This window comes from Embiotoca jacksoni, unplaced genomic scaffold (genome assembly GCF_022577435.1).
Source record: "Embiotoca jacksoni isolate LCO1_2020_lvr unplaced genomic scaffold, fEmbJac1.0.p SCAF_13, whole genome shotgun sequence".
Lineage (NCBI taxonomy): Eukaryota > Metazoa > Chordata > Actinopteri > Embiotocidae > Embiotoca > Embiotoca jacksoni.
This window is the reverse complement of record NW_027185263.1, coordinates 10,273,888-10,287,627: the sequence shown is the minus strand read 5'-3', so window position 1 is coordinate 10,287,627 and position 13,740 is coordinate 10,273,888. Positions and strand designations below refer to the sequence as shown.

The following is a 13,740-nucleotide window of genomic DNA, read 5'->3' as shown; positions in this document are numbered from 1 at the left end:
GAAGGGCTATTACATGTAATTCATAACACTAGCCGCAGGATAATGATTTCTCTTTTTTCTGCGCTACACTTTATTCCAAATTGTTGCTATAATTCTTCCCCAAAGCGAGTTAATGTGACAGGTCATCAATAAGCTCGCCCGGCAATAAGTGGAAAGACCTTTGCATTATGTTTTAATTTCTCCTGTGCTCCTCGGCTTTATGGTGAAAAGACTGGAGAGAGGAAGGGAAAATGAGGGGAAGATGGCCAGCACTGTTCAATATTTAACCATTTCACCCCGGGGATGTTGCAACTTGAACCTCTCTGGGTTAAACACAGCAACCAACCACCTGCTCCAGATACTTGCCCTCCAGAAAATATGTCTTCTGCTCATCACACAGCGTAACCTGTGTCCTCCATTTTAAAACAAAGATCGATAGCAATGAAATAAAGCAGTCACAAATCCCTCCAAGGAATGAAAATTGTCCCTTTCTTTATTGAGTTTTCATGAGAGGTTTGTCCTCGGTCTGACAAAGTCTGAATAGGTGAATGTGGGGTTAAAGATGTAAAACATTACCTGTGGAGTGATACCTGCCATTTTGGTGACAAAATGACCTGTAACAGCAGTAAGAGAAAATACACTGAAATTGTAACAGCTTTCCAAATGAAAAGCGTCTTCTATAAAAGCTTGAGTAATTGTCTCATTTGTGTTTTTTATATTTTCTTTGGCTCAATAACTCTGTGCTACATATCTTTTCAGATTAACCCCATATGTATTCTCAACTTTCTTCTTTCTGGGGTATAAAAGGATGTGCAATTTGGTCGAGGTAGATTTCTTAACACTTAATCACGTATATAAATCAAGAATTTTGGAGTAGAAACCGTTTTTGTGTCTTGGAAAGCATTCAGACAGAAATGACTGAAATGTTGTTTTACTTTGCTAATTAATAAGCCTCGAACATTACATTACCTCAGAGATGTGTGTTGTCAAGTGCTGCTACAGCTAAAAGTAGAGGTGGCTATTTGACGGTCTCAGCATAGATCTGCTGGCTCAAGCCTCCGGAAGACGAACCTGATAGGAGGGGTCCAGTCTTTAATGTCTTTTCTATTTGTATGCAGTTTTTTAGCCAGAACTCACTTGAAAATGGAAAAAGCTTAGAGGAAAATCCCAACTTTTGAACCCTGACCAATCCCTTGCCTCTGCTCTTGAATTATCCTCAAGTGTGTAGTCCATGCTATCAACTTCAAGAGGAGAGGAAAGAGCCTTTGTATTTTGCTTTGGAGTGCTACCCATAAAAACCATGATGGCTACAGGTTACTATGGCAACCTCCGTTGACAATTAAAATATCAGGTAGCAGCCAGCCATGTGGTTGTATTTTAAGACAACGTAGCAAAATCGTCTAAGTTGTTGTACGCACTTTGATTGAGACTCTCAAGGTTCTTGACATATTTTTTTTTACTTTTATCTTCTGCTCCTTTAGGGGAACAACTGCTGGACCCAGGAAAAGAGAACTTTTACTCTGCTGGGAGGTAGATAGGTATTATTTTAGTTTTTCTGTCTTCTCCACAGGCAGAGACACTAGGCATGAATAATTGCTGTCTTCTCAGCAGTGGGCCCTTTTTCCGCAGCAGTATCGGGCTACAGGGGCTGGGGTTGGCCACACGAATGCTGATTATGAGAAGTGAATAGTAAATATTTTAAACACCAAAGGAACCCTTTTGCGCGGTTCAACCTTTCAGCTTCACAAGGTCAAAGCCAATTTGCAAGCCACGAAAAAGCATTTGGCAAATTTCTGAGATCTCAGTGGTGGTGGGGGAGAGAGAGAGAGAGAGTGTGTGTGTGTGTGTGTGTGTGTGTGTGTGTGTGTGTGTGTGTGTGTGTGTGTGTGTGTGTGTGTGTGTTCGTGGAAGGGAAGGTCTGATGACATTACATAGACCTCTGATACTTAGCAAAAGAGTTATTATAGCCATTAAGGCTGGCTGGGCTATTGAAGCAGTGTAAGTGTTGGGCATACCTGCCAGCACTTCATTAATAAAGTGAATCACAGACTGCCATTATGCATCAGACCTGGCATTATACGATACGAATTAAAAACACAGGAATCTCTTGCATTTCTGTACACTAGCTTCACTTCAAAGGTCAACAAGACTAAGAATTAAAAGTGTGGGTTACTGTCAAATTTTAATTTCCCATTAGAAGCTGTGAGTCTACAATATTAAATATTTATTCACTAATATTCCTGCCTGGGTGAATAAATGTTTCCATTAAACGGTACATGATTATTCTGGCCACTAATACTCACTGTCACCATGTCAGCAAATTTAGAAATCCTGTAACTACTGAGAAGAAAACAAGTCATTGCTACAATATGTAGACAAAAGGAAAGGTGCAGGCAGTTGTTTTCAGTTCTGCAGCCAATTTATGCCTGTCATTAAAATACTGGTTCTTTTTCACTTTTGGATTGTCTGGGATGATATGAATTATATTGTGTTTTTAGCATCCCTAAAAACAATAGAAAAATTCATTTGTTTTTTTGCTCACAGAAAGGACCAAAAATTATAATATTCAGTAGTCACAGTGTGGGAATTCTACATAAAAATAAACATTGGTGACATTCAAGCCCTTACCAAATGAGTTCACACAATGCTGATTAAGCCTCCTCACCAGATAAACCCCTCTGTATGTTACAGAATACAGAGTTTTTAAATCTGGTGTCTGGATTGACATTCCCGTGCTGTCAGACGAATGAATACATACTGAGCATGCTGTATGAGCGGAGCCAACCGAGCCTGCTAACTAAAAACAACGGTTTTGCCCTGAGGTAATTTCAATGGGGATAAAATAATTCATCATGCCACTCTTCTAGACTTTCCAAATGTTATCTGACAGAACAGATCAAATTCTGGTCGTGAAATGAGTCATTTCATGGTGGCTTTGGCACCTTTTATTCTATTTATTTACAACTACACCATTTAACAGTAGGACAGAGTGGGCGGAGCCTATGACATGTCTACAGTGTTTCTGTATTTACTGTCACTGGCCAAAGGGGGAGACAAAAGTTCTGCATTATAGGTTTAAGTCATAGCACTGCAGTTACTACATAGCATATTTTGTGGCTGGCTAGGTGCTTAGTTCAACAGTTATTGTCTTACATAGTTTGGTTTGAGACAGAGTACTCATTGACCACAAAATCTCACAAAAGACTGAAAAGCACCAAGCAGGCTTGCCTTACTACATGATCCAAATCTCTCTCAAAGTTTGCAATTTTCAGCCTGTAGGTTGCTAGCGCAGAGGTTTTTGCTGTTGTTTCCTATTGAAAAGGGATTTTGAAAATTACACACAGGTACCAGATAAGGAGGAGACTGTCTTCAAAAATAGTCGGCCAATGGCAGGTTTTATCCCGAATAACCTACATCCGCTGTCAGACTATTGTTCGGGTAGTCTCGTACTATTTGAAAAAAGGTGCTGAAAAGGAAAGATGCAGGGCAATAAGAAAGACAATAGAACAAAGAAATGCACACGTGAAAGAGCTCATTATGTAAATAATATGCTAATATTCTGCATTCTGGCTATAGTGCTGAACCTACAGTTGTACTTCCACTGCGCAAGAAGACAACTTTATTAAAAAGACAAAACGTCATGGGGCTGGTACAGCTCCACAGTTGTTTGCTTTCATCCAGAGCCTGTGAAAAGACCGGGTAATAAATCAAGTAGACACATGAAAACAGATAGTGTAGTATCCTGTGACTGAGGACGCAGTGAAGAAGTCTGATATTTAGATTCCCCGATGATACACTGAGAGGCTCAGCTCTGCTTGTGTCTCTGCACTACACAAACAGACATCAGAGAAGAACTGAGGCACACTGATGAGGAATATCCAACAATGTGCGGAAGCCTGTTATCTAACAGGGTCTTCAGAGAGATGTGAGGGCAGAAGAGAAAAAGTGGAGAGGAGAGAGAAAACTGAAACAAAAGCTGAGAGAGACAGTAAAGCAGAGGAAAGGTAAAAGGGGAGTCGAGACTCCTGAAGGACTTTAAAGATGGTAATTTACAGAAAGCAGCGATGATGAGAGGAAATTATTCTGAGATGGGGACTCTGGAGCACCATGAAGTTAAGAGGAATAAAGAGAGAGGGATCAAAAGAGCTGAGCCGAGGCAGAAGGTAATATTGGCTACATCTATTGTATGTGGTGAGAGAGCAGGCAGGTAAATGAAAATGAATGAAGCTGCTTAGGAGAACTACACAGAGAAAATTAGTATAGGACAGAGCGAACTGATCAGTGCCTTTAGTGTATTATACTAATATTTTCATATTTTCCATTTGAAGCTGAACTGAATACTTGGCACTATATTTTTGTGAGAACATATGCAATGTTGGATATATTTTCAAGGAACTATTTTACGTGCTAAATAAATTACAAACTATCATAAAAAACACGTCACAGAATCATGACAACTTTAGAAACCACGATCAAGATGATAGATGAGTGAGCACGTTCCTTTGCAAAGTGCCTATCAAAGCACATTTAAATTGACATGTCACTCGAAAACCTTGACTGACATATCACTCTACTCTTGCAGACATGGTGCCATGTCAGCATTACTATCACTGTATAACGTCAGAGTGTCGCACCAAGCAAAGAGACATAATCACTAGACAAACTGCAATTCAACCAAACAACCGCAGTTTAAACTTTTTTCAAAGTAGTGTGTTCAAATGTACTGATCGATGTGAGATTACATGATGTGAATCACACAATGACTGCATTCAGAATAAAAAAAAAAACACATATACAGATAACCATTGGAGTTACACTTGCACTACCTATTAGGCTGAAGCTGCTATACCTTCCCCAATGTTTTTAAATTCTTTCCATCTATCGATTGGCATATTTTTGGCTCGCAGTCGTACCAAAACACTCCTGTTCCCTGCCATGTTCTCCAGCTCCTCCTGAAGGATCCTGATGCTTTCACAAGCCAGGTGGGATATGCAATCCCTCCAGCATGTTCTGGGCCTGCCCCAGGGCTCCTCCCACTTGGATATGCCAGAGTGCCTCCGTAGAGAGGCTTGCAGTAGGGATCTTGGTCAGATGCCCAAAACAACTGAACCTGCCCCTTCAAATGCCAAGCCAGTTCAGTTGGACATGTTAAAGGACCTCCAGAGGGACTCTCTTTTTAATGCAAACATATACTCTGTAAAGGCGAATCATCTCAGCCATTTCACTAAAAAAACTCATGACCATGGGTGATGGTTGGGGGAAAGACAGACTGGTTAATCAAAAGCAGCACGCAGTAGAAGAGAAGAGAATCCTCAGTTCACCAAAACTCTGCACTCAGTCATACTAGCTCATACTGACACTATGCCCAGATTATTGTTGATAATACAGCCAACTCCAATGCCTACTTTATAGGAGTTGATTACTCATAACAACAGCTCAATCACTTACTGTATATTCCCATGATGTCACCTCACAAGATGGCAATGGGGAGGCTGCCTTAAGTCCACGTGTCCACATACAAACTCCCATAAATCTTGAGGTATGCTTGTTAAACTAATGAGGGGGCCAATTGTTTAACAACCAGGATGACATCAGCATTGTCTGATAAAGCTGGCATCAGCTTTACTGGGCAGGACAAGCAGTGCCCCAACAAGATGTCCGAAATTTAAAGCGACATGACCACTATTATTGGGATTTTAGAAAGAACGGACATTTTATTTTTTTTGGTGTGGATAGCATTAATGTCACGGTACGATGATGGCAATTTAATTGACTGTGCACATCAGTCATTTTAAAGTTTAAATCATAACTACAACTCTGTGCATGTCATTAGCTTCTGCAGGAATGAGAGACGCTTCAAATTTGACATAACCTCAGTATACAGCATTCATACCCCTGACAAACAGATTCTTTAAAAACAGCAAATATGCAGTCTTAGCAGTAAAATGTCCATGTGGTCACTATTTTAACTCAGAATTCTGAAATATTTAACACAGCATTAGGAGTCATGATTAGACATCTCCAGTGGCCAGACATTTTCCGTTGGACATGACATTTGCTTCTTTGAGGTTTCAGGGCACAGAAGTACCAGAGTCTTTGAAATGCCAGGGGGACAGCGGATGGAGTATTTGAACAGCGGGACTATGTTTCGAATACAATGACCTGAAGTGCCTTAGAGACCCCGGGAATCTGAATGATGTCCTTAATTTAACAATGTGTATGACATTGCTCATTAAAAATATGCAGAGTTTGTTTGCGAACTTTAGAAAAGGTGCACAAAAGTCTGTCGTAGGAAATATGCTCTTTATCAGATAAGTCTCCAGCTCTCAGTATCTCCATGTCACAAGAGGCAGCAACACTTGAGGCTGTGAAGTAGCTGAGAGAGAAGTAAAACGACAGACGGGACACAAAAGTAAGAGGGAAGTGGGACTAAAGAGCAGCATGCTGAGGGGGTTGTGGAGATGCGTGGGGTGGTACTGTACCTCTGTTGCCAGGGACTGTGGGGTCTGAGGCGTGGGTGCCTAATAGAGCAGTAGGATCTGGAGGGATGGGATGTAGGGGGGGGGTGGTGGATGGAGGCAGGATGGTGGGGGTGTCTGGTGGAGGGGACAAACAAACATATATACACAAAAATAATACAACAACAACAAAATGAAATCACATGGGGGCAGTTACATACTGATCTTTCCACATGGTTATATGTCTGAATGTCTTATACAGTTTGTGATATATGCTGTCTAGAGTGCTCAGAGCGTGAAACCTCAAATCAGGAATAAAGCATGTTGAACATGGAAAAGACAGGAGTAGACTTTTCTGCATGGGTGGGAGTAGCCTGAGGGTGTGTATCACGAGAATGGCAAAAGGTACGTATGTTAGAGTCGCCGTTGCCTACATTGTCTTCGTCACTATGATTTAAAAAGTTCTGTCTTTGAAAGTGACCGACATTTCTGTGGCGAGAGGACAGAATTAACCTTGAATCTGCTGGTGTTGGCTGCTGTCTCTGAAGATAAATCCTGCAACAGCAACCGTGCAACACATGAGAGGGAAGACAGCGGGATTACACTTGATGAAGCAAGTAATATGACAAATGATCCATGTCAACTATGCATGTTTGCAAGGGTGATATCAGAAAAGGTAGTGAAGACATCATTACCAGGCTCTGTTTTTGACTTCCCACTAAAGGATAATGGTAAAAGTGCTTCATGCAAGGTGGGGTTTTTCACTGTCACATGTAAAAGCAACAGAAAAAAAGGGACTGAAACATTGTGTGACAAAGTTAATGAGGTTACAGCACCACCTTGGCTTTTATGTTTATGCCACTCTTCATTTTACGGTGAGCTACAGGCTTTTAATTGGCTGTGGTAGTCTCGGTGACATTTCAGCTTTAGCACGAAGCGGCTCACTGCATGTCTTCAGGAGAGAGGGGACGAGAGAAAATGTCTCCTTGTTGGAGGGGAACCATTAAAAAGGTATTTTCCAAGAATTATGGAGGCAATTGCGAAAGGCTAAAAGGTGTGCTAATCACTAATGAAGGGTAGGAACAGACTGGGTGCCATTTCAAGAGAACAAGTAATGAATCTGAATAGGACTCTTTGACCCTCCCATACCCAATTGCCTTTTTGGTGGCGTAGAATTTGTCAGTTTAATAACATCACTGTCATTACATGCATTGGTTATTCTTGCTGTTAGATTCAGCTGACATTTGAAGGTTTTGTTAGGTGCAGGTGCATACAATGGCCTGTGTGAGAAGCACACAAATTAAACTAGAACTGCAACTAATCGAGTAATTATTTACCCGATTAATTATGTAATTTTCAAGGATTTGGTGCTTTTGCCATTTGGACAAAACAAGAAGTTTAATGGCATCATTTTGTGCTCTAGAAAGTTGCCACAAACAGATTAATTGATGGTAAAAAAAAAAATAGCAGTGGGAAACAATTGATACTTGTTTTGTACCATAAACGGAAACAGTTGGATGTTATAGTACTTTCTTTGCTGAATTAGGGTTTGATTTTAGGATTTAAAAATTCTGAAAACATATTTCAATTCAGTTAAAAAAAAGTCCATAAGAAACAGGTGTTTCTTTAAATGACAAAGAAAATCTTTGTTAATCAGTGTAATTATTAGCTGTAACCCTAAATTACACCTCTCACAACTGTGCACTGGCAATTAAGTGCGGGGCTGGTGTGTGCGTGTGGGAAATGCAAAATCTCAGAAATATACCATGAAACTTTTTAAATAATAAGAATCTCTGATAGGCCTATTTCAGTGGACCAATGAATTATCAAAAGGAAATAAATTATTTATCTCTAAGCTTGGTGATCATTCTCAGTCTGCTGCTGTGTCCTTTTTTTGACTGTGACACTTTACACAGCATCGAGATCAGGTTCAGATCTGGGTAGGCACTGCTTCCCTTCTTACCTGTACGTGAACTCTGCTTGTGAACTTCACATTGCCCTCTGCTTTAATAAAGCCTTCACATAGGATTTGAATTTGACGGTGAGGAGTGTTGTAAATATTAGTTTGATATACATAATTAGTCAGTTCTGATCCTATAATTCATGGCTTTGAATGCATAGATGGAAACTTTAAGTAAAGATCTCAATATGTAAACATTGTTATTACTACATTTTTATAAAAGCTTTTTAAGTCACAGAGTGTATATTTAAGTTTCTATATTTGCAATTACCTTGCCATAGTAGCCACTGTGTGTGAGTATGCAGTCAACATTTTTATGAGACAACAGCATTACTAATTACAATCGTTTAATGTCGGGATCTTACTTTGCCCTTTTCTTGATTTCACCTGTTGTAATTTTTCTCAGCAGCCTACTAAGCACTACTATCTGCACGTTGAATTGCAAGCCATTAAAATGCTGCTCATTTGGAGGAAGACATTGTATTTACATGACATTAACAGTCTTAATTTGATTCATGGATCTATTAAAGCACAATGATCTGTTTATGCTTTTAGTTTTTGACATCCACTATGTGATGACAAATGTAAATATGCCTGTGTACACAGAGATTATAAGTAAGTAGTGTAAAGGAAACAGAGTACATATTTTGGAGTACTTGCATGTTACTATACTGCACTGTCTAGATTCATTAAATTAAAAAAATTCCAGCATTGGGTTACATAAAAGTGAGTGACTTTTAAAGTCTTATCAAATAATAAATACGGTAAGTCTAATTGCATGGCAGAATACGATATCCCATTTCCTATGTTGTTTCAAAATAAAATTTTATATTATGTATGACTCTTGAGGTTTTCACATGTTTCACAGCACTTCATAACCTATTGATAGTAACCTTGCTTGTATCCTTCATCTTCTCTGCATTTGGTTATTACAGTACACCCAGCAAGGGCAGTAAAGAACAAACTAAAAATCACTCAGAGTCTGGCGAAACATAGCTGAAGGCAGCTCTCATGTTTTTCATTATATTAGGTCTGTTTTTAAATAAAAGAGCACATGAAACCCTCCTCTCCCGCCATGTAATAATATTAATGTAATATTTTATTGATCTACTTAGGGAAATTGTCTTTTGTCTGCAGTTGTGCGATTTCTCTGAAAACTACCTTGCTCTTTGTCCATCATTACACACTGTCTAAGTTTCCAACACAGAGGAAAAAGAGATGTTTCACTGCACTGCTTTTTTTTTTTTTTTAAAGCATTATTACTTAATGCCAAGAGACAAATGGCAGTGGAGAAACGGAAGAGAGGAAGAACTATCTGTTTTCCCTGACACTGAGTCCCTTTATCCTCCACCTCCTCTGGCGTTACTAGGAATTACTTATCCTTCCTGGTGATATTCCTGACAACGCAGCACTAAATTCTGCCTCCCTCACACATTTCCCTCCTAGTGTGTGTGTGTGTGTGTGTGTGTGTGTGTGTGTGTGTGTGTGTGTGTGTGCGTGTGCGTGTGAGAGGAGGATCTGGGACGCAGGTTTATTTAAAGAAAGGCGTTGGTGGCATTTGTGTCACTTGAGGCCCTTATTCACTCTGTGAGAGATGGCACCACTAATCACTCTAAGCAATGATACAGTATGCAGATAAAGAGGTATTATAATCTTGGTTTTTGCGATGGAGTTTGGTGCTCTTGTCTGTGAGCTTCAGACTTTCCGCTGTTTTATGTAAACATTGTTGGAATCAAAGGCGTCCTCATGGAGCTTTTTTTCCTTTTCACAGGTCCTTCATCGGTCAGTGGTGTCAAATGAGTAACTAAAGAAGATTTCTCTGCTCCTTTACTTTAAGACACCATTACATGAAGCACAATTACCCACATATCAGCCTCTCCACTGAACTCACCATAGACGTAGAGCACATATTCAGCAGTACTGGTCCCTAGGTGGTTGGTAGCTTCACAGCGGTAGGTGCCATTGTCTGTCTTGTTGAGAGAAGTAAAGGTGAGCTCTCTCCCCTCTACAATCATCCTGTCCAGGTCAGGAAGTTCACCTCCGTCCTTTGTCCACATCACAGGATCTGGTCTGTGAGGCAAGAGCATGTGGGAGAGAAATAAAGCAAGCCACACTTACCTGTCTGGAGCATTGTGTATAGAAAAAGGCTAACATAATCTGGTGCAGAATTTGAGTGACTTACGGAGGGTTTCCATTGGACACACACTCCAGCTTTAAGTACTGACCCTCCTGAGGGACTGCAAGGGAGTGAATGATTTCCACATGAGGAGCATCTAGGACAGATAGAAAGGCTTTATTAATAATAATAATACTAATAATTATAATTAATTATTAATTAATATTAGACTTAATATTCTCAGTAAAAAAGTAAAAAACAATTAATCAAAAATGTGTTTATGTCTTTTCTGAAACAAAATCCTATAATTAAAAAAAAGGATTGAATCAGATTTTGATAAAATACAAAGATAAGAATAACTGATTTAGGATATATCATTATAAGAATAAGTCAGGATTCAAAGACATTTCATGGAGATTTTCATGCACAATAAATTACTACATTTTTGCCCAGACCAGTTTGATATTGTTTGATGAAAATGAAAGCAAGCCTAAATGTAAAAATCGAAATGATGAATCACATAAAATCTCCTCTGCTGCAAGTCTGGATCTTATTATGTTGAATGCCAGCTGACAGGATTCGGTAGACATAAAAGCACTCTCTAACAAGGCCATCTACAATAGCGACTTCCTCTTTACTTTTTCCCTTATGTCCTTGTGTGCACTTGACGTATATGTTTGAATGCGTGCATGTGCTTTGTGTGTACACTCACAGTGGACCTCCAGTACTTCAGTGGCCTGCTGTGGTGTCTGTGCGAGTGCCACATGGTCCACTCTGCAGGTGTAGGCCACTCCATCATCATTTCTGTCCACGTGCAGCTGCAGAGAGCTCCGTACTGTAAATGTCTTCCCACTTGCATTCACCTCTTTGGCACCTTTGGAGAGAGTTGCATACGGTCACCGATGCAGCACATTTATCTTGCAAGGTGTGATGACCACACATGTCTGTGATGCCCCCTGTGTTCCACAGTTCTGTTAAGCCCTGCTTTACAACCACAGCCAGGCTCCACCAGGGTCTTTTATACTTAGACTGTAGACGAAGGCGCCTATTGAAATTATTATGCACATTTCAAAGGATCAGTTATAGCTTCATCATATCAACACGTCACAATTTCGAGAAAAAAAAATATATCCCATAATAAGGAACTGAATATTTGATGAAGCTGGTGTTTGAGAGCAAAGATCAAAGATGTTGTGAATTAAATAATAATTTTATAAAATCTTTAATTCATTTACTGATCAAGCCACTACAGTTAGAATATCACCAAGCGACTTTTACAACTTTTTTTTTTTTTTTTTTATCTGTGGATGATAAGTGAACCAACCTCCAGCTGCTTGATGCTTTTTTGGCTTCTACCACTGTATTTCCGTTGTGTATAGTTTTTAGTTTTTTTTTTTTTTTTTTTTTTTTTTTTTTTTTTGGGGGGGGGGGGGCTGAGGGGCATACCAATACTGACATAAGAATTCTGCACTGAAAAAGATGTTAAACAAAAGACTGAATAAACAAAGAAAGGAGCAAAAAGAAAAAAATAAAGGTCCAGCTCAGATTGAGAACCAACATGTATTAGCAAAAGCAGTAACTCTAGAAGACTCTCTGATTCAGCATGTGAACGATTACGACAATCACATTTGTAAATCCAAGCCTTACCTACTTGCCTTAAATTACGATGGCATAAAGATCATGCTCAAATGCAACCCTCATGATTTTTAGGAGATCTTCAGCTCATGTCTCCCACTATAAATTCTTTGTGTGGTCACTTTTTTCTGTTTACATCATCTCTCTGGATGCAAAAACAGGACCTGTGCCGATCAGACATTTGGCAGTAACTTAAATCAGCCTTGCAGCAAAGTATCGTTAAGCAGACTCCTCTTCTTTCTGTACAATTTGTTCTCAGAGCTTTCCTGGCTACACCTGCCTTGTAATCCTTACCAAACAGCTGATCCACCTCTTTACGCCCATTAACACACCAATCATTGCCAAGGCAGAGGAAAACTCCAACTCAGCTTCCTTAAAATATCTACATGGTGTCCTCGAATTTGGCATCCTCATGGACACATTAATTCCCTTTTTGCTCCATTTGCTGTCCTAATGATAAAGGTTTCAGGTAAGCTAAATGTGTTTCGGCTATTCAAGTGTCATAACTTGCCCTCGTGACACTTTACTGTCAAATAACTGTCCTTGAGATCTTACTGGTTCATGATAAATCATCATCCGTGAAAGCAGAGATGCCTAGCAGGTAGAGAGGCCCTTCAAACTGGAAGGTCACATATCAGGCTTTCCCACTTTGCTGTCAAGCTGTCCTTGAGCTCGACATGCTGTACCAGGTCGGGGTGCCCTGCAGGTACACTATCCAGATGATTGCGGTTTTATTGCATACAAAATGACATCTGCATAACAACACCTTGCTGATATGTTGCAAATTCTTGCTTTTCCACAAGTTCGGAGTAGTCTGGCAAATCAATGTTTAACTGAGAATTACCATAGCTGGGAGACATTAGTGTCCTCTATTGTGATCCTTCACAGAATGAAACATTCAAGAACTGTGCCTGTATTTAGGTAGAAGATGATATCCAGTTTGCCTCTGAGCCTCAGCCTACAAATGTGATGTAAATGTTCTCTAAAACTCAGAAGCTGTTATGTGTGCATTATGTAATACAAATCACCATTGTCTTCCAGACCACACACTCACACCAAAGCCAATAGTCTTGCACAATTCACCACCACCAGATATACTGTCACCTACTGTCTGTTTTACTGGCTGATTATCTAAAGGTTTCCACCTCCAGGTATTTATTTTTAACACATTCTTCCTCTTAATCAGATCTGTTCAATCTGTGTAACCGGTCTTCAACCAGGAGTGTTCAGTCTGCTCACATTCTGCCAGCAGCCAGTTTATAAAATCATATCAAGCCAGTTCATCCTACTCGGGTTCTTTTTTTTTCAAAAGAGAAAAGCGATCACTCATTGCATTCAGCCGTCCAGGCTTATCTCTGGATTCAGATGTTGCACTGCTTTGTATGACACGGCCCTTTTTCTCCGTATTTTATGTATCATATCAAATTCAAGGAAGTATCAGCATACTATATGTACGATCTCTCTCTCTCATGCTGACCGCCTTTGTTTGGATCTCCTAAAGAGACTGTTTACGCTCCATATCCTTCTCTCCTCTGTGCTCATCTGCTCCACTTTCTAAGCATCCCACCCTACTGTCTCCTCTCCCTCTCCAT

General features: G+C 39.9%; 1 protein-coding gene across 3 annotated transcripts in view; it reads right to left on the bottom strand.

Annotated features, from left to right (window-relative positions):
• Window positions 1-13,740, bottom strand: part of cadm2a (cell adhesion molecule 2a) — a 202,913-nt gene that overhangs the window by 14,840 nt on the left and 174,333 nt on the right. For 2 of the 3 annotated variants that reach the window (XM_069146365.1, XM_069146366.1), the window contains 4 exons: window positions 11,226-11,387; window positions 10,580-10,670; window positions 10,289-10,467; window positions 6,462-6,575 (listed from right to left, as the gene is read on the bottom strand). In XM_069146365.1, the coding sequence (XP_069002466.1) occupies window positions 6,462-6,575; window positions 10,289-10,467; window positions 10,580-10,670; window positions 11,226-11,387 (546 nt within the window). The remainder of the gene's footprint in view (window positions 1-6,461; window positions 6,576-10,288; window positions 10,468-10,579; window positions 10,671-11,225; window positions 11,388-13,740) is intronic. The other variant, XM_069146367.1, reaches the window with a different exon arrangement.